The sequence below is a fragment of the Drosophila sulfurigaster genome, chromosome 2L (assembly GCF_023558435.1).
Source record: "Drosophila sulfurigaster albostrigata strain 15112-1811.04 chromosome 2L, ASM2355843v2, whole genome shotgun sequence".
NCBI lineage: Eukaryota > Metazoa > Arthropoda > Insecta > Diptera > Drosophilidae > Drosophila > Drosophila sulfurigaster.
Window position 1 is genome coordinate 18,231,291 of NC_084881.1, and position 27,165 is coordinate 18,258,455.

At 34.7% G+C, this 27,165-nt stretch overlaps 1 protein-coding gene across 1 annotated transcript; it reads right to left on the reverse strand.

Annotated features, from left to right (window-relative positions):
* Positions 1–1,696: 1,696 nt before the first annotated feature.
* On the reverse strand, positions 1,697–26,848 carry LOC133847998 (anaphase-promoting complex subunit 3; the record flags this gene model as incomplete). The annotated part of the gene is made up of 9 exons (XM_062283364.1): positions 1,697–7,930; positions 11,075–11,207; positions 11,277–11,462; positions 11,536–11,643; positions 11,849–12,009; positions 12,922–13,042; positions 15,058–15,909; positions 15,979–16,221; positions 26,659–26,848. Coding segments are annotated over 9 exons (2,022 nt in total), but the record flags the coding sequence as incomplete, so codon positions are not given.
* Between the last annotated feature and the right edge of the window lie 317 nt (positions 26,849–27,165).

Consider the following 27,165-nt stretch of genomic DNA (forward strand, 5'->3'; position numbering starts at 1 on the left):
TAAAAGCTTTTCACTCACAAATCTACAGCCTAAGACCTTGATTTATGACGCCAATTCCAGTTATCACAAGTGCAGTCTACTTTAGTTGGAATTTTTGCTCGTGCAATTAAATAATAAACTGATTACACCCCATACAATGTGTGAATAATACATAAAGGTATTTCGGGCACACAAAAAGTCACTAAAGATGCGGCCTGTTTAATCATTTTCTAGCTATAACTCGGACAAATCTTTAAGGATCTGGCGAGGACCTTTCTTTTTGTCATCACAGTAACGAAAACTATCAATTTGCATTCAAGGATTTTCATTATCATTCCAAAAAATACACTTCAAAATTATTTAAGGGGTTGGTATAGAAAATTGTCCAAGAATTCGAGAAATCTGCCGTATCTCTGCCATTTGAAGGACGATCATGGTGTCCTTTGGCATTCAGAGAGCTTTTATCAATATAAACCGATTGACATACTAAAAAAGACGAATATCCTGCGAGCAGCCAAGTTATAAGGACTTTTTTGGTTACAGAAAATAGCGAATATATTGGCCATATCCTGTCTGATCCTTGCGAGTCCCATGTCAAACGAAAGTTCTAGATGAGCACTACCATCCTGCCAAAGGACATTTAAATCGTCCTTGTAGTTCCTGAGTTATCCTGCAATTTACGAATTTAGCTTATTCTCCTTAAGCCGCTGACCAAAAAATTACAAGTGTTGGATCCTTACATGACCCATATTTTTTTGATGCCAATCGAAAGAGTTGGTCCTTGCGATCTTAGCAACATATGTCTTTTGAAAATGCGGCGGGCTATCCCCGAGATATAGCATGTTTTCGAAAAAAGATCCTGGGCGCACCCTCAAAGTATGCTATAAAAATGTAATTATTCCGACTTTAATTTTTTCAAGGGGTGAGTATAGAAAAATGGTCAAAACTTCGAAAAATCCGCCTTATCTCGGCCATTTTAAGGACGATCGTGATGTTCTTTGGCACATATATAGCTTCAATGAATCTAAACTGATTGACATACTATACACGACGAATATCCTGCGAGCAGCCCAGTTACAAGGACTTTTTCGTATACGTAAAATAGCGAATATCTTGGCCATATCCTGTCTGATCCTTGCGGGTGCTGTGTGAATCGAAAGCTCTTGGTGGGGCCTATCATCTATCCAGAGGACAATCAAATCGTCCTTACAGTTCTAAAGTTATCCTACAATTACCGATTTTGGCATATTTTCTAACTGAACATTTGCAAGTGCTGAATTTTGAGATGACACCATATTTTGTTGATGCCAATCGATAGAGTTGGTCCTTGCGATATCGGAATCGTGTCCTTTGAAAGTACATTAGCATTTGGACGAAATGTAGCTTATCAGGTTAGTTTACCATAGATTCGCCAAATCCTACTTACTTTTTTTTCGCTGTGAACTGTGCGTGGGGAGAGATTTTAGAGTGCAAAAAATGTTAATCTAAATAAAATTTTTATTTTAATTTGTTTTGTTTTCATTTTAATCGGTATAATAAGTATAATAACATTTTTGTTGTTCTTGTTTTTTGTTTTTTTTTTTTTGGTTTTCATTCATTATTATTTTACCTGTTAATTTTAATGTTTTTTATATAGTTTTTGTTTTTGTTTTTAATATTAGAATTAGGCAATCGAGTTAATACTACCTTCGTTTTAAATATTATGCAACGAATTGGGTTTCTTTTTAGTTTTTGTTTTTTCTTCTTTTTATTTATGAATTTTTAAATGTATATTTAATAAACTCATTTCCATTCTGGCTAAGCAACATATCGGTCTCTCTGGCGATCCACATGTTGCTTCTTCTTCCACTTCATTTTTCTCATTTATTTATTATTATTTTTATATATATTTTGCTGTGCCTTTTTAACTCAATTGTTTTTGTAGTTTCTTTTTTGTTTTTAGATTTTAAATTTTATTTTTTATGCCGTGGGCGCTAAATGTACAGTTGCCTTGTAAAAATGTACAATTTAAGCGCTTGCTTTTAAAATATTTTTGGTTTTGTTTTTTTCTTGTTTTTTTTTTTTTTTTGGTTTTTGTTTTGTTTTATTTTTAATTTTTATTAATGTTACAATTACTAATTTAGTTTTAGCTGAAAGTCGCAATCACCTTAATAAATAGCCGCATTTATATATATTTTCATATATATAATAATATATATATAATGTTTTGTTTTTAGATTTAATTAACCTTGTGTTCTTATTATTTTAGATCTTTTAGTTTTATGTTTTGTTTGCGGAGTTTGTTGTTCTTGGTTTCGGAGAGAGGGGAAGGGGAAATCTTAGATATAATACAATTGTTTTTATTACTGCACTAACGCTCGTGTGGATTGCGATTTGATTTCATATAGTACTTAGTTATAAACTGGGTTCTTTTCGTCTTCTTCTTCTTCTTCAAGTTCTGCTTGTTTCCGGAAATATGGCATTAAGTATGCATGTATTTGTTGCGTGTGTGTGTGTGTGTGTTGGATTCAACAATTTATTTAGTTACTCTAGTGACGACATTTTGCTTTGCGTTCTTCTGTTCGGATTTCCTTTTTTCCTATCCCTTCTTTGTTGTCCTCATTTCAACACTCTGTACATACATATGTGAATGCATGGCATGTGTGTATGTGGGTTAGTAATGCATTTTGTTGTTGTTAAATAAAAAAAAACAAATTAAAGCTTTCAAACCATCGATGTGTCTAAAAATTAGTATTTAATTAAAACGATACTTTGGTAGAGGAAAAGAAACAGAAATTGTAAATATTTTAGAATTTTTAAAAAGAATTATGAATTTGTGGATTTAATACTAGATTGTTAATTTTAATTTTGCACAATTCGTAAATTTAGTCTTTACTTTTATCGATAGTACACTCGATAGTTTGACAGCTCTAATGCATATTCAAGTGCTAAAAACAAGTGTAGTATGTATGTTTCCTATATATATATATCTTTATATATAGATGTATTTGTATATGTTTATGTATATATGTATGTAGTATAAATATATGTATATCGATAGAAATATCGGTAGATTAGTGGAGAGGCGTAAGGAGCGCAGTTTTCCATGAAATTCGTTAAATCGTTATGTTTAGAAATTTGATGAATGGATATTATACTGTTTTTTCTCTTTTGTTTTGTTTCGTTATTAATTTATGTTATTTTATGTATGCATGTATATGATGTATATTTATGTTTTGTAATTTATTATGTGTTGTTAGTGTAGTTGTTTGGTTGTGTTCAATTTATTAAACTCTTTACATTAAATTACATAGCTAAGTTGTTGTTTTATTTTATTTATTTTTTAATGCCATTAGCCATACAAAATGTCGTGTTGAATACACACATATACGTTAATATTGTATATGCATATGTATATATATGTAATCATTTTGTTGTTGCTTTTAGTTTAATGAACACTTTGTTGGGTTCAATTCAATATTAGTTTAAAAAGTTTGCATTTTCCATATTTATAGTATTTTAGTTTTTTTTTTTTGTGGTTTTTGGTTTAGTTTATAGTTAGTTTAGTTAAGTTTAGCGTTGGTTTTAAAAAAGTTGCTCATCGAAATGAATATTTTTTTAATAGTTAAAGAAGCGCTGTGCCCTGTTGACTTGTGATTTGTTTAAACATTTGCTCTACATCCCTTCTTCCATCTTTCCATATATAGTAGTATTACTATGTCTATATAAATTGCTAAAAAATCATAGTTTAAATAGTTCATAGTTCATTTGATGTTATGTAGCAATTAAATACAGTTTGAAGACGCCTGGATTTCACATGCTGCCAGAATATCGTATATCGATAACCAAAAATAGATAAAAACTTTTCGTCCGATATTGGTGTTGGTATTTTCTTTCGGCTAGCTATCGAATGATTAATTGTTTTTTGGTTTTTTTTTTTCTTAATATGTGGGCACTTGATTGATTTGCTTTTCATTTCTCTTCTATCAATTTCATTGTTCAATTTAAAATAAAAAACATTTTTTTTTTATCTATTTTTGGCTGTCTTACGGGATCTCATTGTATAATCTATATAATTGGTTTGCTGTTTTTTGTTTTGTTTTTTTTTATTATAAATGATTTACCCGTAGTTATAACTGGATTATAGAGTATTTCATACAAATTGATTATACGCCTAGTATGTCAGAGAGCAAGTCACACGTTTCTACGACGTTTGCTTCTACAAAATCAATCAGGAGAATACATTCGATTTGGAGAGTTTGTTTTCTTGCATTACAATTAGCAAATTGTTGTTCTTCTTCTTGTTATTCTACTGAAACCCTAAGGCAATTTCATTTTGTTAGGCTAACTTTACACTACAAAGAGTTACGAGGACATTAAGAGGACAACGGAAACAACGTAACGACGACAAATTTGATCGATACACAACATATCGATATCGATAACTATGACAAAAGTGCACATCTTTAGGCACTGGAGTTGCTTAGGGAACGGGGGGATTAACACGAATACCAATTAGTTGAGGTAAAACGTGTGACTTGCAATCGATATTCGATCTTTGATCATTATCGATCATTCATTCGTTATTATCGTGTAACTAATTTTGTGTGTTTATTTTTGGATTTATGTTTGTTTGTTAGCTTTTTTTGAGTGTTGAAACTGAAATGATCGTAAAAGGTGAAACATTTGAGGTGATTTTTGAGACTACATGATGAAATATACATCTGTAGTTGGAGTTGCGGTTTTTGTTTGTTGTTTGAATGGTTCCAAATTGGTTGTAACGTGGCTTAAAGCTAATTAAAATTACCTGTTATCATTAATAATATTTATGTATATCGCATATATACACATAAGTTTATATATATAGATATATCTATATATCTAAATATAATATTATATTAGATTCGCTTACTTATAATTTTGTTTTTTCATGAAGCGCTTAACGCGGGAGAGTAAAATTGTGTGCCAGTTGTTGTTGTTGTTTTTGTTGGTTTTTGGTATTTGGTTTTGTTATCGATAATAATCATAATACATACATATCATAATATAAACAATCGAAAAGAAAGGCATAAATAAATATATACTGAGGATTTATAGGATACACGATTTGTTTTGTCAGGCTTTGTTCTTGTTTTGTTTTTGTTGTTGTTGTTGTCGTTTTTACTGTACATAAAAAAAACATACAATACTGCGTATGTACTTGTTGTATATAAGTGTATATATAATGTATAGTATTTCTTTCTTTTTTTGGTTTTTCTTTTTCTTTGTAGTATATAGCAATAGTTGACGAGTGTTTAAAGTTGTTGTTATTTTGTAGTATGTTCAATAGTCGTTCTTGTTGTTGTTTTTGTTTGTGGGTAACATTACGTCATACATTATAGCAGTAAATAGGTATCGTAGCTGTTCTTCTTCCTGTTGGTGTGTGTTTGTGTGTGTGTGTATACGCAACGTGGGCTCACTTATTCAGTTCAAGAGGTTACATGTGTGTGTGTGTGTGTGTGTGTGTGTGTGTGAATGTGTGTCATATAGTACACATGTGTATGTACGTACGTCTGTCGTAGTGTCTGCGAGTGTGTATGTGTGTGTGTGTGAGTGGGAGTGGGAGGAGTTAGAGAAAGTTTTTTTGGGGGCGTAAATAAACAATTTGTCTGCTGTATACAATACACATAATAATTATGTAGATCTATATATTATATATAGTCACAAATAGTCGTTACACAAATAAGCCACAAACTGTACAATAAAAAACTTATGCACAAAAAACCCTAGATTTTGCTCATTTCGATTTCGATATCGATCACTTGTTATTGATCAATCGAGAGTGTTACGATTACGACGGTTTCAAAGTATCTTTTGCTAGGCTATTTAATTGTTTCTAAATATCTCCATATATATATATAATGTATATATATCCATGTATATATGTATATATGGTTTTTTATATGTATCGATATCGAACATACACACACGATGATTCAGTTTTTTGCATTTTCTGCATTAGTTTTCCATTTGTTTTGTTTTCGTATATAACAAGAACGGTTATTTATATTATTTATGATTTTATTTATTAGTTTATTAGTTTACTATACAAATGTCTCATGTTGTTTTATGCACATGTCAACATAATAATTTATCCTCATTATTAATTTATTTATTTTTTATTTATTTTGTTTTTACTGAGAACACAGTTTACTATATATATATAAATATTTAAAGCTTTGGTGGCGGCAAAAAAGTGAAAAACAGAAATCTAATATGAGAAGTTTTGAAAAGTCAACTAAGGATATTCAGAATCAGAATCAGAATCAGATTAAGTATACGTTTTGTTTGTTTTGGTTTTTGGTTTTTTTTTTTGTTGAAAATTGAAGACCGCTTTAGTATTTTAACTTGGTTTTCTTTATACACACACATACATATACAACCAAAAAGGTTTAACAACTAACAGAAATCAATTAATGAATTATTTAACAGTGGTTTTGTTTGTATTTTACTTTTTGATTTGCTTGTTTGTTTCTGTTTGTTTTTGTTTTTAATTTTAGTTTTTGTTTTTTGTTTTTGCAAAAATGAGGCAAAGTCGTCATAATTTCGTAATCATACATAACATAATTATAATAATCATATTTCATAGTAAAAGTAAGCAAATAGTACTGAACTTTACAAGTTTTGGCAGTACGCAATTTGTTTAAAATTATGCAAATTTACAATGTAGTTGTTGTTGTTATTCTTCGTCTTCTTATACGATCAATTTTTATCATATTTTCATTTTCATCATTATCATTATCATTTCATATTATTTGATTTGTATTTTGTTTTTCTCTTTTATTTGGTTTTGTTATTAAAATATACTCATAACGCGCTACTTAATTGTTTAAAAAGTTCTTTATTTTTATTAACTAATATTAATAAACAAATTTTAACATTTTTCTCTTTCAACAGTTTTTTTTTGGTTTTTTGTTTGTTTTGTTTTTTTGTTTTTCTTCATTTTCATTTTGTTTTGGTTGTTCTTTTATCTCTTGTTATGTTCGTACTTTTATTTCTTGAAGATTTGAGAAGTATTTTCACTTGATCGCACCCAAGAAACTTGAACTTAAACACACCCCGAAGAAAACTAGCTACAAATGAAATTCCCATATATAAATAAATACGCGAGATTGAAGACGGAACCCTCGACGTTTTTTTTCTCTTTTACTTTTTTCTTTTCTTTGTTGGTTTTCTAGATGTAAACAATAAACTTGTTAGGTTATGTACAACATTTCTTTTAAGATGGCGATTCAACCTACGTACACACACATGTATGTGTTAATATATGTATGTATTGTATGTATGTATGTGAGTAACTGCTTTTGGGACTGGGGGAAGTGGGCGTGATACATCTTTAATAGTTGTTGTAATTGTTGTAGTTGTTGTATTAAGAGTACTGCGGATTCGGTGTTGGGTTCTGGACCATCATCGTGTTATCATCGTCATCAACATCGTCGTGCCAACTTCGTGGATCCCATTGATCGTTTAGTTTTTATTTTATTTGTTATTTTATATATTTAATTACTAGTGTTCCGATTTTGTTTTTTTTAGTGTTCATTTAACTGCTATCACTTTCATTTGTTAATGTTAATTTTCCATCCTTTGTTTAATATTAATCTGGTTTTTGGTTTCTTCTTTTTTCTTTTATAATAAAATACAATTTTACTAAACAATATTCGCAGACAATTCTTGGGGTATCTTTGTTTTTTGGATAGAGGTCCTCGAGACAGGATATTGTTGTTTTGTTTGGGGTATAGGTCAGATAGAGAGAGATAGAGTGTGTGAGAGAGATAGGGAAGGGGGCTTGGATCTTTTGTGACAACACTCATTTTGCTAGTTGTATGTGTATATTATGTATATAATATAATGCTTTCATTTTTTATTTATTTTTTTCTTTTCGTTTTTAGGCTGTCTTTAGGAATTTTAATCATAATTTCTCCTTTTCTTTTTCCTGCAATAGAAACAACAAATTGCAAAATCGGATGAGTCAAGAGATTGATTCAAGTGGCACTAGAAAACTTATCGACTTAAGATTGCTAAAGTTTTGAAAACAAATCAAAATCCAAATGCAAAACGGAGGTAAAAAGGTGGTCAGCAATCAATTAATCAATTAGTTAAATCTCAATTACGGATACAAACATGAGCAATGAAAGAAAAATTATAAATAATTTCAATATAATTGGTAAAAAAAAAAAAACGAACAAATTGAAAATTTTCTAATTGTTGTCCGACTTGCTGTTTTTTTTTTTTTTTTTTTGTTGGTACAAACATTAGACTACTTGTTGTGGCTGTTGTTAATAGTAATATAACATAGTCTAGTATATAATAATATAAATATAATTATGGTTATGGTTTTAGTTTTAGTTAAAGTTGGTTTTGGTTTTTATTTTGTTCGGTTGCATATTTGCTGAACGCTGGGCACACTTTCGTTTGGTTTAGAGGTGGAATCGAATCGACTTTTGCATTTACTGGTGGGTGGGGGGGCAACGATAGCGAGCGATAGCGACAACAATCGATAAACCAATATGTCAATCAATCAATCAATCAAGCTGCAGGCGGTTTCTATGGTTATTTGTTTTGTTCCTATTTACTTATGCATTAATTATTTACTTATTGCGAATTTTATCAACTACGGCATTACAATTTGCGACAATTGTTAGTTACGAATTTGATGGTTGTTTTTTTTTAAATTAGTTTTTTTTTTTTTTTTTGCATTTTTTTGGTTTTTTGTTTTGTGGAGGGAGGAAAGAAAATAAGAAAAGAATGAAATACAATTTGATTAGCTTTTCATGAATATTAGCTACGCAATTTATTGGCACTACGAATTCGACGATTACGAAAAGCAAAACTGAAAAAGGAAGCGCTTAGCACACATGGACACATAGAGATGGTTCCGAATCCCCATCATATTGTTATATTATTATATCTTGGGCAAATCTGAAGTTGCAACTTAATACTGTTAAATATACACTTTTGGGTTTTTATTTTTTTGCTTTGGCTCTTCGTGTTTTGTGTAGTTGGGAGAACGATCTCTATAACGCATATATATTTAAATAGCTACGATTTCAGCAAATCAAATAAACGCACAGAAATACTTTCACATACAGCAATACTACAAATACAAATACAAAAATAAATACATACAGAGGAGACATTAAAAATGCAATGTGTTTAATTGTTTTCTTCTTTTTTTTTAATTTACATTGGGTTTTTATTTTTTTTTAGAAATCCATCTCAAAACGCACAAAATAATAATGTTGGATAAAAATAGCACAAAGGTTCTGCATTTAAAATTAGGTTATATTTATAGACGGAAAAATTATAATTGTTTGTAATTTGTAATCATAATAACAATATGGTAATAATCATAAGAATTATTCACAAAACTATATTTAAAAAAAAAGGAGCAAATCATAAAATGAAAACTGGAATTGTAACTGAAAGAAATAAAAAATAAAAAGTGCGCAAAGAAAACAAATACTTTTCCGTGTGTACAAACTAATTAAGTGTATAGGGAGAGGGGCGGAGCGGAGAGGAGAGGAGAAGGCTCTACAAATATTAAAAAAGATAAAAACTGCAAACTGCAAAAAATAAAACAAAAAATCAAAAGAAAAGAAAAATGGCTTTGCTTTCCAGGCGTAGCCGAGTATGTGAGAAGGTTTGTTGTTGTTGTTGTTGTCGTATTGTGTGTTATTGTTATTTAACCAAATTTATTGCCAACTTTAAGCTTAGATAGTCATAATAATATACATAAGTAACGATAGAATAGAATAGTTTGATAAACTTTGTGTGTATTGTTTTCTTTCAAGGCAAAACTCGATCTCTCGATCTCTCGATGCTAATCATGTTGTTTGTTTTTGTTTTTGTATATTGGGTTTGTTTTAAATTAGAATTAAACAATAAGTACTTAAAACAAAGTTCATAACATTTCACTTTCAATCTTAATAATGCACTCGTTGTAAATCATAAGGGAAATTGTGTATGTCTGTGTGTGTGTGTTGGTGTTGGTGTCGGTGTCTGTGTGTCTGTGTATGTGTGAAAGTTAAGCAACAGAAAACAGGCGCAGCAAACAAAATTTTAAACATTTTTTTTTTGGACATGAAATCATAAGGCATATTTATATATAAATTGTATATATAGATATATAGATATTGTATAATTATATAGTATTTATATGGCTATAAAACTACGCTCAGTATTTGGGGGTTTGTGTGTTGGTGTGTGTGTGTTTAAGTGTGTGTGTGCTTGTCAATATTAAAGCAATAATTGTGTTTTGTTTTTCTTCGTTTAGCACACATCGAGAAAGTAAAGTTACAAAGTAAATTGTTTTGTTTTTAATGTTATTTTTTGTGTGGGCAGCAAAATTAAAAAATAAATTTATAGCCATAAGCTTTTTATCGTTTTCAAATTTTCGCTTGTTGCGGCACGCAAAACGCTTCACTAAATCATATTTAATTCATGTGCACACACATTACATACATACAAACGTGTTGGGTTAATTATGATACAGAGAAAACGATAAACGAAACATTCAATTTTTTGCACTAATTTGTTGGGATACGAACGGGTGTGTGTGTGGGTGTGTGTAAGTGTGATTTGTTATGCCACAACAAACGACGCGAAAAACAACAAAACAAAATCAAATTGTGAATTCGTTTGTTTTGTTGAAATGATTTTGTCTTGTTGCTTAATTTGTAATTTATAAATTGTTAACTAGAAGAATTTTGCTAAATTTGTCGCTGCTGCTGTTGTTGTGTCCGTGTGTGTGTGTGTGGGTGTGTGTAAGTACGTCGCAAGTGTCTCTGTGTGTGAGTGTGTGTATGAGTGTTGTGTGTTTGTCTGCGAATGCAGCTTCAAACGTCTTTAATTTGCAGTTTATTAACTAAAATGTAAATTTTCTGCTGCGTTTTAAATGTTGTTTAACAAGATTTGGTGTTGTTTTGTTGTTGTTGTTGTTTGTGAACTGCTTGTTCTTGTTGTTGTTGGTTGTTGTAAAAGGTTCTTGTTGTTGTTGTTGTTGTTGTTGGTTGTTGATGATTTCTTGTGTTCTGGCTGTTGTTGTTGTTCTGGTTCTGTTGGTGGTTGGCAAACTTACTGTTCTTGGGGATCAGTATCACTCTCCTCCAGTTCACTCTTGTTGCGTCGCTTCTCATAGATGAGAATGATCACACAAAGAATCAGCACCTCAGCACAGATGCCCAGGAAAGGCCACAAGGCAGCGAATTTGCCTGCAATCATCATATTTGTATAATTAATAATAATAATCCAAAATCTTGTTTCTCAATCTCAAGTCATACCCTTAACACGAACAGTTGCAGTATCGGAGGCAGATTCAGGGGCCGCATTGTTGCCTGAGCACGTGTAATCGCCTCTGTCGTCCAGAGTAACATTCTCAATGATTAGAATTGCATTCTCGACATTAGCACTCTCATCTTTTTTCAGTATATAACGACCTGTGCTCGCTGTTACATTTGTGTAATTGCCTGCAAAATAAATATCAAATAAGATATTTATTTAAGAAGCTCTTGCTTTATAATAGCTTATACAAATATTTACCAAAGCTCCATGACAATCTAGCTTCACTACCGACCACTGTGCAGGGGATGGTCAATTTCTCACCCTCCACAACACCGTTATTTGAAGGCACTCGGACAAGCACGCGAGCTATAAATAGAGAAATATTTGTTAAATTATCTATTGCGTATACATGTTTCAAAACTAGTATTATTGGTTGCAATTATTTTGGATTTAGTGTTGAAAATTAGATATTTAAAAAAGTGTCTTTGTTTTCGAAATTACGAGTACTTTTAAGTCAAGCTGTTTAACTTTACTTAATTTTAATATAAAAAGATAACATAAGGTTTCTTACAAATCGCCGTTATATTCTTGGACACGCCATTTAATTCACAACTGTAACGACCATCGTCGCTAACTTCCGCCTTGTCAATCACGAACTTTCCTTCATCCTTGATAAGTCTAAAGCGGCCTCTCAGAGTTTGCAACTCATTCACCACAGTGTCGTTCTTTTTCCTACAAATGCAAATATTAATAAAAACATTAGTTGAACAATATCTGAAAGTAGTTTTATAATTGATGAGATCAAATTTAAAGCGACAATCGTTTAATTATATCAAATGCTAAATATTGAAATTTATCGAAGAATAAATTTCCTAAACTTTGAACCTATATTATCGCTGTTTTTGTGTGTTTCGATAAACTGCCTTTGAAATTGTTTCGTCGTTATCATTAGGTGTTAATGACAAAGATATCTTTATATTTGGCATAAAGCGTTGTTAAAATTTGCAACCACAGAACTTGTTGTTCATCGACATCGACTTATTATAAAGCATATAGAACAATGTTCTTAGTCGTCTTGTTAAGCAAATTGCGGGGGGCCCTTCTTCTTTAGGAAGTTTGGTGCCAATTATTCAGGACTAATTCAACATGAGGCACGCAATGGCAGAGGCGACCAGAGGACCGACACAAAGTGTCATTACCATTACGAGGCGCCCACACAGCGAGCAAGACAGAGAGAGAGAGACAGAGTGTGAGAGAGAGGGAGAAAAGTAGAGTCGGAAAAAGCCCACTCCTAGGTTAGCTAGGCAAGCAGGAAAGTCGGCCACTTTTTAGCACCCTCTCACTCTCCCTCTCTCTCTCTCTCGCTTTGCTCTCTCCAGGTTACGTCAGTCAAGTGAAAGGGGTGGCAATGGCCAGGACAGAGCAGGGGAGGGGGGCTTGGGGGGCCAACATAATTAAGCAAAAGTGCTTAGCTGTGCCATATTAAAATGATTGCTCTTATAACTGCCAACTATGTAGTATGCTTGCTGTCCCATCACATCGCATGAAAGGACCCAGTTCAAGGTGCCACATTGCTGTCTCTATATTGGCCCTTTGAGGGGGGGATAAAGAATAGAGAGGGTGGTGAGCGCAATATGTACTTACCATATGAGATCACTCTGATTCCCATTTTTTACCTCACAGCTGAGCACAAGATGCGATCGTATATTATAAAATACCATTTGCAGCTCCTCGTTGTCATATTTTGGCACCAACGAATCTGGCCCTGAGAAATGCAGAGATGGGAGGAAAAATGTATCATTAGAATGTGTGCTAATATTTATTCAACGAATATACATTAAAATATTATACAAATATTGTATCGTATCAAAAAACCGGGGGGGCAGGAGATAGAGGATACAACGTTTACATAAATAAATGCTTAAATAAACTTGTATGACTAATAATTAGACGAATAAAATAAAAAAAATAACGTGTCAAGATAAAGTTCTTATAATAAAATACATATATTGATATATATATGGAATAGTATAATATATTGTAGATAAATTTGAGAAGGCGAGCGCCTAATTTATGAGAGGTGGCAACGAGGGGGCGGAAGGGGGTTAAGGACGGTGTCGCAGGTACGTTGAGCTGAGAAATGTCAATACATAATTTGTAGTATTCATGGCAGAGTAGACTTTAAACAAAATGTACTCTACTCTACTTAAACAATTGAAACTGAAAACCAAAAAATAACTGAAATAAAAATATAATATAAAATAAACTCATTTGTGATCGTAAACGTTATCGATATCGTTATCGTAACAAGTGCAACTGAAGAGGGCAACAAAGTTACACACACACAGTACTATGTATTGTATATGTATGTATGTAAATGCTTACGTTTAATGATAAACATATATATTTGGTTTGTTTTGTAATATGTATTTTTAAAACTTGGACTGAAATCAAATAAATTTTCATTTACGCGGCATGTATAATTTAATTTTTTATAATAATTATGCATATAATTAGTTAATTGGTAATTACAATAATTAAGTTGTATGTTTATTTTATGTAAAGTTAGCTGCAATTTTCATGTTGATATCTAGATGCAGAATAATATTATTTATTAAACATTTATTGATATTGATACAGAATGTAAGAAGAAGCAAAAGGAAACTAAAGCTAAAGCGATTGTCGATGGCCATTAGCCGATAACCGATAGCATTTATATGCAATAGTAGGCCACACAATGCATGTGTTATCAGCTGTTTACTTATCGACGGCACAAACAAAGAGAGAGGTGAGAGAGCAATATGTATGAAGAGATGTTTAGCTTGATGTTGCTTTTCATCATCATTTTCTTTTTGGGGGCAAAACAACAAGGCTAGCGTCTTATCGCCAATTCGAAATTACAATCGAATTTAATATGCGTCACCAAAATGGCGGCCAATCAATCAAATTGAAGAGCGCTGAGCTGAACTGCGCTGTGCACCTGACAGCAGTGTGTTCGTAGAAAAATAAAGACAAAAACTAAGGCAAACAACTAAAACATTGAAATCGAAATGAGAATAACAAACAACAACAGCAATAACAATAACAACAACAGCAACAACTATAGCAGCGTATAAATGAAATCAAAAATTATTACACAGACATACATAAGCGAGTAGACAAAGGACAAAGAAAAACAAAAACAATTTGTCAAGCAACAACAACAAACGAAGAGCGAAACTTAAAGTTTGACTGTGTATAAAAGTATGCGTGTGTGTGTGTTTGAACGAGCTTACGAATTGAGAGTCATCGAGCGAGCGAGCTAGCGATTAACGTATACTATAATAAAGCCAACAACACCAAATTACAATCTATCGATGGCGATGTGTGGTTTGAGAGCGAGCGATGAAGACGTGCTAGGTTTTGTTATCGATGTTTTCTAATTCTAGCGCAAAAACGTAAGGAGAGCGGCGAGAGAGGACAGCGAGCGAGCGGGCGAGAGAGAAATCGAGTACGAGCAAAATAGAGAGCGAGAGCGAGGCTTAGACAAATAATTTGACAAAAGTGATTTAAATGCGAGCGAACAAACGGAATGTGTGAAGTTGTTGTTGTACGCGGAGAGGAGATTAAACAAAACAACAACAAGAGGAGGGAGAAAAAGTGAGCTGAGTGAAATGCTGATATAAATGTTGCTGTATTATGTGTGAGTATGTGTGACTGTTGGAATGCATGTTCGTATGTTGTTAAGCATGTGTGTGTAGCATGAATGCATGTGGGTGTGGGTGTGTGTGTGTGGCTCACCCTTCTGAATAGGCAAGAGCATCTTGGGCTGCTGCTGCATTTGCCCATAGTTGTTGTTGTGGGCCGTGGTGAGTAATGTGGTCGCCGACGTAACGGTGTCGCCACCTATAGCTGTTGTCGGCACAAATTGCGGCGAATACGTCTGATATTTCTCATTGCGATGCACGGAATGCTGCGGCGGCACTGGCAGTTGATAAGCGTTTAGTGTGTGCTGCGACTGCTTTTGCAACTGTTGCTGTTGATGATGCGTACGATGATGCGGTGTGGTTGTTATTGTCGCGCTGGCCGATGATGATGATGACGGTGATGACGACGACGCTGCAGCAGCATCATCTGTGGCAGTGTTGAGCAGTGTTTGATTGTACAGTATGGTGGGTGTCTCTGGTCGCGCCGCCACCGTATGTTCCTCCATTTCGAAACGGGCTCGTGGAATATCGGGCGGTGTTGCCGAATATATGCGATGAATCGCTCTTTCGTCTTGGCCACCACTAGCTGGAGTGTTGTACCACTGTGTGGTGAATTCGTTATACGACGCATTTCCAACCCCACCATAGGAATAATGTTGCTGTTGTTGTTGTGCTGGTTGCCGATTGTTGTGCGGATTGTGCGGCATTTGTTGCTCCTTCCACGTCTTGGTGAAGACATCGTTGGGTGAACTGGGCGTCATCTCATCAATCGTTTGATAGCCACCGCCACCGCCACTTTCCGTCGAACCTAGCGACTCTTTGCTGTTCACGCGCAGCATATGGAAGCCATTGCCATGACGGTGATTGTTGTTGCACTGATAGCGTCCCTCGTGCACCTTCAACGCATGTCGCACCTTCAGCTGCGCCTCGATCTTGTGCGACTCCCCTGCGATTCGTGGTGGTGGATGATGAGATTTGTTGTTCTGTTCGGTTGCGTTCTCAGCTAAATACTCACCTTCGATGGCTGATTCCGATAACTGATACGAATGATCGTCATGGCCATGTCGGAAATTGTGGCGAGTTATCGACTCATTATTGCGCAGCCAATGGATCTTCTCGCTAATGGGTATTATGCAAAGGATCTCAAACGGTTGCCCGATGTTCACACTCGCATCGCCGTAATAAATGATGGGCGTGCTAATATCGTGTGGCAAAAGCTCCTTTGATTCTCCGTCGCTCTCATTCGCAATATCGCTGGCTGAATATGCGTGTTGTTATCGTTTATCGATTACAATCCCGAAATGCAGCAAAGCAACAAATCACAGATATGTATATATATATATATAAATATATATAGTTTTATGTAAAACACACAGCAAAAAAAGGTTACAACAATTCCAATAGCAAGTGACAGAGAGAGAGAGAGAGATAGAGAGCAAGACAGAGATAGGCAAAGATATATCGAAATGGGGTTATCGGAGAGCGAGGGCGTTGTGATCTGGGGGACGTGAACTGGGAGCGCAATTGAAAACCATAATATCATTGAACTCAAGAAAAACACATCAACAATTAACATTAACAAAAATGGCTTTTTGTGGCATTTTAATTAGTCTTTTACACTCTATAAAATATGGTTACTATATAGTATAGTATACAATGCGATTTTGATTTCGATTGCGAGACGATCGAGTTTTTCGGGTCTTCTTGTAGTGTCTTCAATGTGTTGTGTGCGTGTTTTTTGTTTCTTTTCTTTTTATCCGTTAATTTGTTTGCTTTTTTTTTTTGGTTGGTTTTATGTGATTCCAGTTTTGGATTATTTGATTTCAGCGCCAAGTTGCAAAAATATATATAGTATTTATGTACGATGAATGTATATATATATCATCAAATTTAAGTCAATTTATTTATGCTAAATGTGTCGTAAATCTTGCTTAAATTTATACACACAGAACAACATCACGAAAAAAAGACTTGAAACCTACATTCCAAAAATGACCAAAAACCAAATTATAAATCATATTTTAATGAATGTAACAGCGATAGATAAATACAAAATCTGGAGCAAATATATTATGTGCTATTATTGTAATGTGCAATTAAATACGTACAATTAATGAAAAGTTATTGGTAGTTGAACAAAAGGATGACTCGGATGATGATGATGATGATCATGATAATTAGCCATAGAAACAAATTGTGTCGCAATGCAACAGAATCACACGGCGTATACGTGATTTCGTCACATTGCACAACAACAGCTACGTAAGCGCCCAATTAACGTAACGTAACATAGCGTAACTTTCGTTGTGCCAAATCATTTACTGACGCAACTTGTTAAATTCGCCCAATCAAATTGATTACCATCAACTGACCAGTGTGCACACACTGACAAAGATATATCGATAAATGTGTGACATTGGCTACGAGCACCAAACTGATGACGTCAACACGCCGCTGTCCAGTTTCAACTGCATCATAATCTTGAACCTTGGCAACACACAGACACACATATATACATACGTACAGACGTTATGTAGCTAAGTGTGTGGCCATGTGCCGAAATTCTTATCAGTTGATGATGGCGACTCTTATCACAGGCAATAGGTAACAAGTACATTTTGATGGCAACAAATAATAAGCAAAAGGCTAATATGGCAATAAATTTGTATGCTCAACTCTCCATCGCATACACTCACACATACACTCGTAGATAAAGCCGCAATCTTATCGGGCTGAATTAACGAGGCAAGCGGACATGCGTCTTTTTTTGTCTTTATCATTGCATGTCAACACACTCAACTCGAATGATTAGGCATGTAGAAATAATATTTACGCATACGTAACTCTAACCAGCAAAATGTATATACGAGTACAACAAATATATGCTCATATGTATGTTTGCTGGCCTTCTCATTGTGAGCTGACAGCTTTATAGAAAATTAAGCGCAAAAAGATTGCAGACAGCAATTTCATTAACATTCATTCGGCAAGTACACCACATCTCCCCCCAGAGACACCCCACCACACCTTACTCACCACTCTGCCGCTGCCGCCAACGCCGCTGGCTAACCAAAAATGCTCTTGTCACTTTGGACAGCGCACACGCACACACACGCATACATATTTACAATCATAGAGCATACTGCAGCCAAAGCAGCAACAGTAGAAGACAACAACGGGCGCAGCTGAAAAGTTTTATAAATTTATACAACACACGCACACACACACACACACACACAGACTAGACAACTCACTCACACAAGCTTACACGTGCGCGGCATAGCACACCTTAAAATTTTTGCAGCTCACCTCTCTCTGTCTCACCACCCACCACACCACACCACACTACATCACACCACACCACACAACATTAGAAGAGTGGAGAGGACACCTCATAGCTCTGGCCGCTTTCGCTTGTTATACACTTGCAAAAGCCCTAAGCGTTTAACCGTTCTTCTCGTTCTTTTTGTTGTTGTCGGTGACAAGAAATTTATGGTTTATTGCTTGTTCATTTAGCATAGTTTTTGTCGCATTCCTTGTGCCAAATAGTAGGAAAGAGAGAGAGCGCAGCAAGCAAACCGAGAAGTGAGCGCACAAAAAGCGCCAACTAAAACTTTATTTAATCAAATTTATGGCTGCCAGTTCTCTCTCTTTCTCTTTCGCACTTTCATGCAGTACTCGTGACATATTGTTATTGGCATTTGCTTGCTTGTGTTCCTCCTCGTCCCTGTTTGTGAATGTTAATGCTCATTACACTTTAATTTTTCGTTTTAGTTTTATTATTTTTTAATGAACGCATTGAGCTTTGGGGCTTTGCAATGGGGCAACAAGAAGCCCCTTGTTATTATTGCTGTTGTTCCTGTTGCACTTGCAAATGTTATAGCCAAAGGCAATTAAAATATTTACAACGAGAATTTTTGCAAAAAGCCGCAAAAACGAACGAGAAATTCTACATGCTGAGCACAAAACCAAAAAAAAACATGGCAAAATTAATTAACACGAAACAAAATTGATTGTACCTATATAATGTGATCGTTTGTTCGTGTGTACATGTGAGTGTTATATTTAGCAGCCGTTGTGCACGTGAAAGCACACATACAGTTGACGAGTCCCAGTGTAAAGGGGTTTGACAACCACACGAGTTCGAAAAACGAATAAAGCACAAAACAAATACAGTTGAAGAGCTATAATGTAAGGGGGTTTGACATCCAGGTGAGTTAGAAAAATGACAGAAAAGGAAATGCGAACAAGCTTTGGCAATTCAAGTGGTGCACAGAAACTGAATGTAACAAGAGGCTGCCTGATTGCTGCAAGTGCTGGACTAATTAAGAGCTCACACACACATGCTCATAAATATACGCACATTGGAAATCAATGACAATCGAAATCGAATCGTGTGATCGGTCAATCGATCGATTGAACGGTCAGTGAACGCACAACGTGAAATTCATTAAGTAGATTGGCACGAAACATGCCAATTAAATGCTAGAAAACGCACAACAATTGACAAATGCCGCACACAGCCGCAAAACAAAGCAATTGCAATAAAAAAAAACAAAGCAAAAAGAAAATGAAAAAATAAAGAAAAAAAAAAAACAAACTGTTGCAAAACAAATACAAGTAAAATGAAAATGCAAACAACAACGGCGAGTAATTGTAAGAACGAGAGTAGGAGAAGGACAGAAAGCGTATGCACTTGACAGAGCGCTGTTGTTAATGGGCTGCAGCAACAAAAGCAGCAGCAGCAGCAACAACAAAAAGTGCCAACTAACCATTATCATTATCATGCTTATCATAATCAGACAGAGATTTATAAATACGGCACATACATACATAAATATTTAAATACGCAACCGAGTTACTCGCTAACGCAAACAGAAAAGTGCCGAGTGCTGCCGCCAAGGCATGTAGGGAAGGGGGACAAGGAGGGCAGCAACAGCTATGTAGACGTCGACGGCGACTGCGGCGTCAACGTCAACATCGAGTCATGTGTCTGGGGGGCTGAGAGCAGCAGCATCGCTTGCATGTGTGTGTTTTTGCGTGTGTGTGTGTTTGTGACTTGCTCTGCTGTAAATTGAAATAAAAAATTGTTTGTCTATTTTAAAATTAGCAAGAGCAACCAAAATGAAAATGACTAGGCGTCTGAGCGTCCGAGCTCGTTCTCTCTGTCTCTCTCGCTTGCTAGCGCGCGCACTTTCTCTGTTACTCTCGTTGCAAAAGTTTTGCAGTTTTATCCTCAACACAACCAAAAACTGAACGAAGAACTTGAAAAAAATTTTCGTATTTGCTTAGAATTTTTGTTGGCGTTTTTGCTGGTTTTGCTGGCAATACACATTAAAGATTTAAGCAAACAAACATTAACAAAACACTTGTTTAACGTTTTCAAGTATGTTGAAAGCAGAAACAACCAAAAGCAAAGAAAATCTCAATAGTTGGTCTCTGGAAGTGTAAGGTGGGTGGGGTGGCTGTGTGTGTACATAAATATTTTATTTGCCTTGCAGTTGTCTAATTAAACGAAATAAACATTAGCTAAATTTAATTTCCAGCTCTCAAGCGGTTTTTGGGGGAGAAGTTGCCACAGTTTGGCAGTCACTGTGCGATCAGTGCACAGCAGTTTGAGTAGCGATGGACAGGACAGACAGCGGAAAATAACGGAAGAGCAAGCGAGCGCACAACACATTTCTGATCCAATAAATAATGCAGAGAAAACATGTCAGACAGTTTTGAATATTTCATTCGGCCTTCTTGCTCGTGCCAGACATTTATGTCAATTATTATTGGCTTGGCACAATTGAAACCAACGCAAATTGATTCAAAGAAAACTAAATGGACACACACATAAACATGTGCTCACCCCAGCATACAAATTTATTACAATCGCTTTGTCTGTCTATGTGTGTGTTGCCATTTTATTATATGCATGTAAAAACATACACACACACACACATGCAGCCACACAACTACCTTTAAAAGGAACTTTTGAACTTTGAAGCCGAGCAATTTCAAATTGTCAAAGTCAATGAAGCGATAAAGCTTTATATCCCACCCACCCCTATCCCACTCTCTCCCACTTCCCCCTTTTGCTATTACTCACTATTGCAGGCGACAAAGAACTTATCGAATGCGATTGTAAAACAAAGCCAGTGGGTGTAAGCGAGATGACTGCACACAGTGTCCATGTCCATATGGAATGTGGAAGAAATGGCGGCAACAAAAATTGATCGGACAGTGTAACTCTCTCTCTCTCTCTCTCTCTCTCTCTCTCTCTCTCTCTCCCTTTCTCTCTCGCTCTTAAGCTCTTTAATTTTTCTTTTGTGTCTGCGACGACGCGACGTCACAATGGAAAAATTTTTTTTAGTTAGCTTTCACACACAAGTACAATAACAAAAACCACAGCGGGGAGCAGTCAAAGTGAAAATATTTGTGAAAAATCCGATTCTGACAGGCAGACGAGACAGGCGAGACGAACATTAAACCAAACTGTGGTGTGACTGGCCAGTCTCCTCAAAACCCCGCAAACCCCGCAAAAAAATATAAAACCCCTGCAGTGCGACTGATTGATTTAGCAAGGGGTGAAGAGGAGGGTGGGGGGAGTAGTGAGGATGAGAGGCAGCTAGTGACGTTGGTGACGACTTTTAATTTGGCAGCGTTTTGTTTTTGTTTTTCGTACTTGATGAAAAGCTAAACATTCAGCTATAGCAACAAAATGCGATGCCTGCCAGACAGTGAGACGAACATTATACATACATACATATGTACACATACACTTGGCCACTCAACAGACATATAAGTATGTGTATGTGTGTGTATTGGCAGGCCGTCGTCGTCTGCAAGCACAGTGGGCCACACGCAATTGTCTTCAAGTGCAAAGACAAACTTGACATTTCACAAAATAAAAAATATGCATGCGCAAATGTTTTCACTTCATATTTGTTGACACTCACACAAATGTCAAATCTCCATACATTCACATATTTGTACACACACACACAGTTACACATTTATTGTTCTCGCACGCAAAAATTTATTTATATTTATTTTTAAATATGTGAAATGCATATATGTAGTTATATTCACAATATATATGAAGTTGAACAAAAGCATACACAAACATACTGTACATGTATATATATATTCATATATACATTTATCTCGTATAAGTGCCTGTCTGCCTCTAAATAGACGATGTGTGAACTTTTAGCTTTTGTCAGGTGCCTGCTAATGAAAGACCGGGAGGGGTCTGAGAGGGGTACATATGGTAGTATAGTAGTCGGTATAGTGAAAAGCGGGGGCCATGGCCACACGCAATAGATAAGAGTGAAAATACAAAAGTTGCTTCCCATTTGCTCGAACAAATTGTATAGTAAATTAGCATGCGAAAGAGGTGCAATTCACTGATATACCCAGCACAAATACATAGCATAGTATATTCTTCTATCTCTTTGTGTGGGAGTGCAAGGAAGGAGAGTGCGCTCTGTGCTCTGTTTAAGCAGTCATTATCTGGCACAACCGGAAACACAGAGGCAGAGAGCAAAATGTGCCACCATTCGAGTTGCAAGCAATGCAATGCAGCCAAGCTCCACAGTCAGAACAATATAACCACGCCCCCACAACTGCAGGAGGGGCGACTATTCTTTCTTAGTATGACGCGTTGCTGGCGTCGACATTGAAAGGGAAATTACATTTCATGTTTATTGTCTATCTTTACTATATACATATAAAAAAAAACGTTGTTTCGCAAAAAACACAAATCAACTGCTTTCATATCTTAAAGTCCACTCCCTATATACACATTCAGTGCGTATATATTTCAACAGCATTTCTAACAAGTGAGGCATTTTTCAAATGTTAAATAATTAATTTTCTCAATTGTAGTCATCATGCTTTTGAAGCCGAAATGAATAATTGTGCATTTAGCTTTCATGTTTGTCGATGAGTAACTCAATTTGTTAATCTCAATGAGTCCACTTGGTAAACATTATGAATTTTCAAAGGATTTCAAATGAGACTCGCTCCAATGTGCCATGCGTTCTGTTGTTCTGGGCGAGCCGAAATTTAAATATTTGACATTTATTAATGTAATGAAAATGCCGGTAAATAAACATGGCAACAAGCAAACTGGTAAGCCCCAATGTACACACATATATGCACACAAACACAGAGACATAAACAGGACAATTCAGAAGGCACTGAATTTCCTTCATTCTTTTGTTTGTTGTTTTTTTTTGTATTCCAACGCCAAGTTTAAAAACCTGCGCGGAAATGTATGGAAAAGAAGACCTCGGGAAATGTGAAAATGTTGCAGATATGAAATATAATAAAAAACGAAGGAGTATACTCGGCTTTAAAATATCCGTTATTTTATATTTATATTTCTGCGAAATACCAAACCAATTAAGTATTACATTACTCGATAATAATAAAATTCTCAATTATTTTAATATCGTAATTGTATTAAAGCTCATTTAATGATATTTATAGAATATTGATATAAATATCGCGGATAAATACTTGTGCCTCTTACACTCATTTTCGGCTCATCATTAATTGATTATACCCTTCATGCCAATGGGTAACGGGTAATACGAAATTCCTTCACTGTTTTGGCCAACATAAACACCTGGACAACACGTGGTTACGATTTGCCTACGCAAATCGCCTTTGAAGTAAGCACAAGAATAACAACAAAGCAACCACAACTATAAGAACAACAATAGGAATGCGAATAATTTATAGTCATCTGATCAGTTTTGTGATTCATATAGTTCGATATTGTACTATATATATAGTTCTCTCAATATTAATTACACTCTAAACTATTGCACGCTCGACTATTTCTTGTTTTCTATTAATCCCTTATAAACCTTTCGAAAATAATATCAAAAGTTACCCACCCCCCATAAAAGTTTACGTAGGAACCCGCGTATTTACATAAACAATTTGCGAAATCATTGAAAATATTCTACAAAGGAAAGAAAACAGAAAACCATGTGCAGAAATACAATTGATAAACGGAAAAGATTAAAATTGTACACCTGAAATCGCAGTGCAACGATATGGAAATACCCTATACACATGAATAGAGCAATGTGTTATCCATTCATGAGTCGTTAGTCCCTCGATATTTTTATATAAACAAAACTCCACAAATTTCGGCAAATCTGTATAAACAGAGATTGTATGCCAGTCTATATAGTATTAACATTAATTCCTGAATATGTTTACAATAATAAAAGCAAAACGGTAATTCTACATTATATATTATTATTTGATTCGACCGCTTGATATATGAAACATCGATGTACGATTTTGAAATACTGTTATATCTCTAATTAATATATTAAAAGGAGTAATAAAATTATAGACTTTTCATGCGACTCAAGTTAAGAGGTCGAAATGTGTACAATAGAAATGAAAAACTTGATTATACACCTTGAATGTGGGTGTGGGGTGGTGGAAGATGAATGGTAAATGGATAGTATGCTTAGAATAATAAATAAATAGAATACAGAGATAGATAAAAGCAAAGGCAAAGGCTAGGCTGGCTATAATAATATTGAGCATATTGATGGCCAAACACAGTTGCTACATGCGCAATGTAAACAATGCAGACGGGTAGCGAGACTACAGAGCACAGAGTACCGAGTATCGAATACTGAATACCGAGTACCCGACCTGGCCGATGAGTTAATATAAACAAGCCCCAGCGGACGGACAGACGGACGGACGGACGAAAAGACAGATCGAACCGGCTAAGACTAGAATGCTTGGCTGTCGTCTGGCGACCTGGTGTAAATACAACTAAACAACAAAAACATATAGCAAATTCATAAGATTTAGACTGAAATACTAAAATGAACTTAATATGTTTTCTCTTCTGTTGTTGCTTGCTTTCCTTTTTGCAATTGTGTGGAAAATTGAAAATCAAATGAGTGAGCAAAAAACCAAACATACATACAAACATATAGGTACATATATTTTTATGTATATATCTCTCTAGGTATATAGAGGGAATAGAGAACAAGAAGAAGAAGAAGAATATGATGGGGCCAACATACAATGTCGAGCGACCAAAACCCAACCAACCAACAATATAAACTATAAAAAGCAACACACAAAAATATCGAAGCACAAGTACACTTAACTAAAGGCCAAAAAGATAGACAGCGCGAGAGAAAGACACACACACACACGCATACAATGAGCAAAGAGAGAAAGAGAAACAGAGAGGGAGATAGTGAATTGAACAGTGTGAGTGAGAGAGAAAATAGCGAACCTGCTGGTGGGGGCAAGGAGATGGTGCACTTTTACATTGTAAAAGAGAAAACAAAAACCTAGCGAAAGGAAAGTGTTCGCTCAACTTACACATGTGTGTGTGTGTATTTTATGTTATGTTGTATTAAAGTGTATGTGTGTGTGTGTGTGTGTGTATTAGAAACCCAACAGAACTTTGGGGGCAGAGGATTATGGAAAAGAATGTCCTGCATTTTACAATACAAATCGCAAATAGCACAAGCTGGAATAATTCGAAATGTTGACATAAATTCAAAACGAACATTTTTCATATTACATAATAGAAGATCACACCTGCTCAGAAAATATTCTCGCTAAATACTAAAATAAAATATGTATATCCTCCTCTCGGCAACGTAGCTAGTGAAATAGTCAGTGGGTTGGCTGCACCTTTCTCATGCCCGAAAGTTCTGCTGGAAGTCGAATATTTCAAATGGGCCGCTGCACCGGGCAATTAGGGCGTTTGGAGGGGCAAGGAGGGATTGTAGACCACATACTATCATTTTTTTCGTTTTTGTTATTCATTCTTTCTTTCGTTCTTTCTTTTTTGTTATTGTTTGCAATTTCTGCTGCAGTTGTGTACACACTCACTCGCTAACACATACATACAAGTAAAACACATACAAGCTTCAGTTGAGTGTGCTCAACTGTGAGATACCCTATATCCATTGTTAGAGCCTACAAAAATATTTAGTCATCAAATGTAAAACACTGAATAGGCAATTGACCACTAATTAAGAAATTTTTGTAATTTTTATTATAGCTTTTCAACTAAGATTAATCTTTTGAGCAATTTTTTTAAACAAATCATTAACAAAAATAAAACTCTAAGTTTAGAAACTCACACATCAAGTTTATTTTAAAATCGTAATAAGATTCTTAGAAATCGTTCACAATGTTTATTAAGAACTGTATCATCATTCTGAGAATTCAAAATGAGCTTTAGAACACGTTTTTATACGAGTATCGTTGACGGACTAAGGAGAACTTAATCAGATTTAATTCCTGCTTCTGAAATGCAATTATTAGTTTTTTTTGTTTATTTTTTTTTTTTTAATAACTCTAAACTAACAAAATTCGAGCCTATTAATTCATTACAATTTGTTGAATTCTAATAAAAGTCACAGCAGTATAACACTGCCTGTTGCACACTCATTGAAAACGCTCTTTTACCCTAACGGCTAGAGGGTAAAAATATGCTTCGTGTACACATACAAACAAACGCATACATACAAACATAGAATATAATATTCGTTGTATATTCATATACGAAAGAGCTTAAATATAATAGGGGTAATTGGGGTGGTTAATGTTTTTCTTTGATATTTGTTGTTTTTGTAATCATTATCATTATTATTATTATTACATATTAAAATTATGATTGTTGTTGTTGTCAACTTACCAAATGATTGAGCATAAATCGCTAAAAATATCGAGAGGAATGAAAGAGCGGCAGCCAAGGAATTTTGCCTCCATCTTTGGTATTGATCCGTGTTGTTGTTGTGGTTGTTGCTTGTGTTGTTGTTATTATTATTGGTTGTTGTGATTATTATTTTGCTGCTGTGGCTATTGTTGTTGTTGGCGTTGTCGATTCAGATTGCTTGCATGTACATATTAAATTTTCATTAACTATTTGTTGATTGATTAATTAATTTTGTATATTTTTTTTTTTTTGGTTGGTTGGTTTGTTGTTGGTGTTTATCTCTTATTTGTTGTTGTTTGGTTTTGTACTTTACGATTAACTTACTATGTATATCATTATTAATATTTATTTATTTATGTATACGATTCTTTTACTTTTCATTAATTAATTATGCTTAAATATTAATTTGATATTAGTTGATGTTGTTGTTGGTTGTTTTGGTTTTTTTGTATTTGTGTTTTGTTATAACGATTCTTCTCCGCCTTT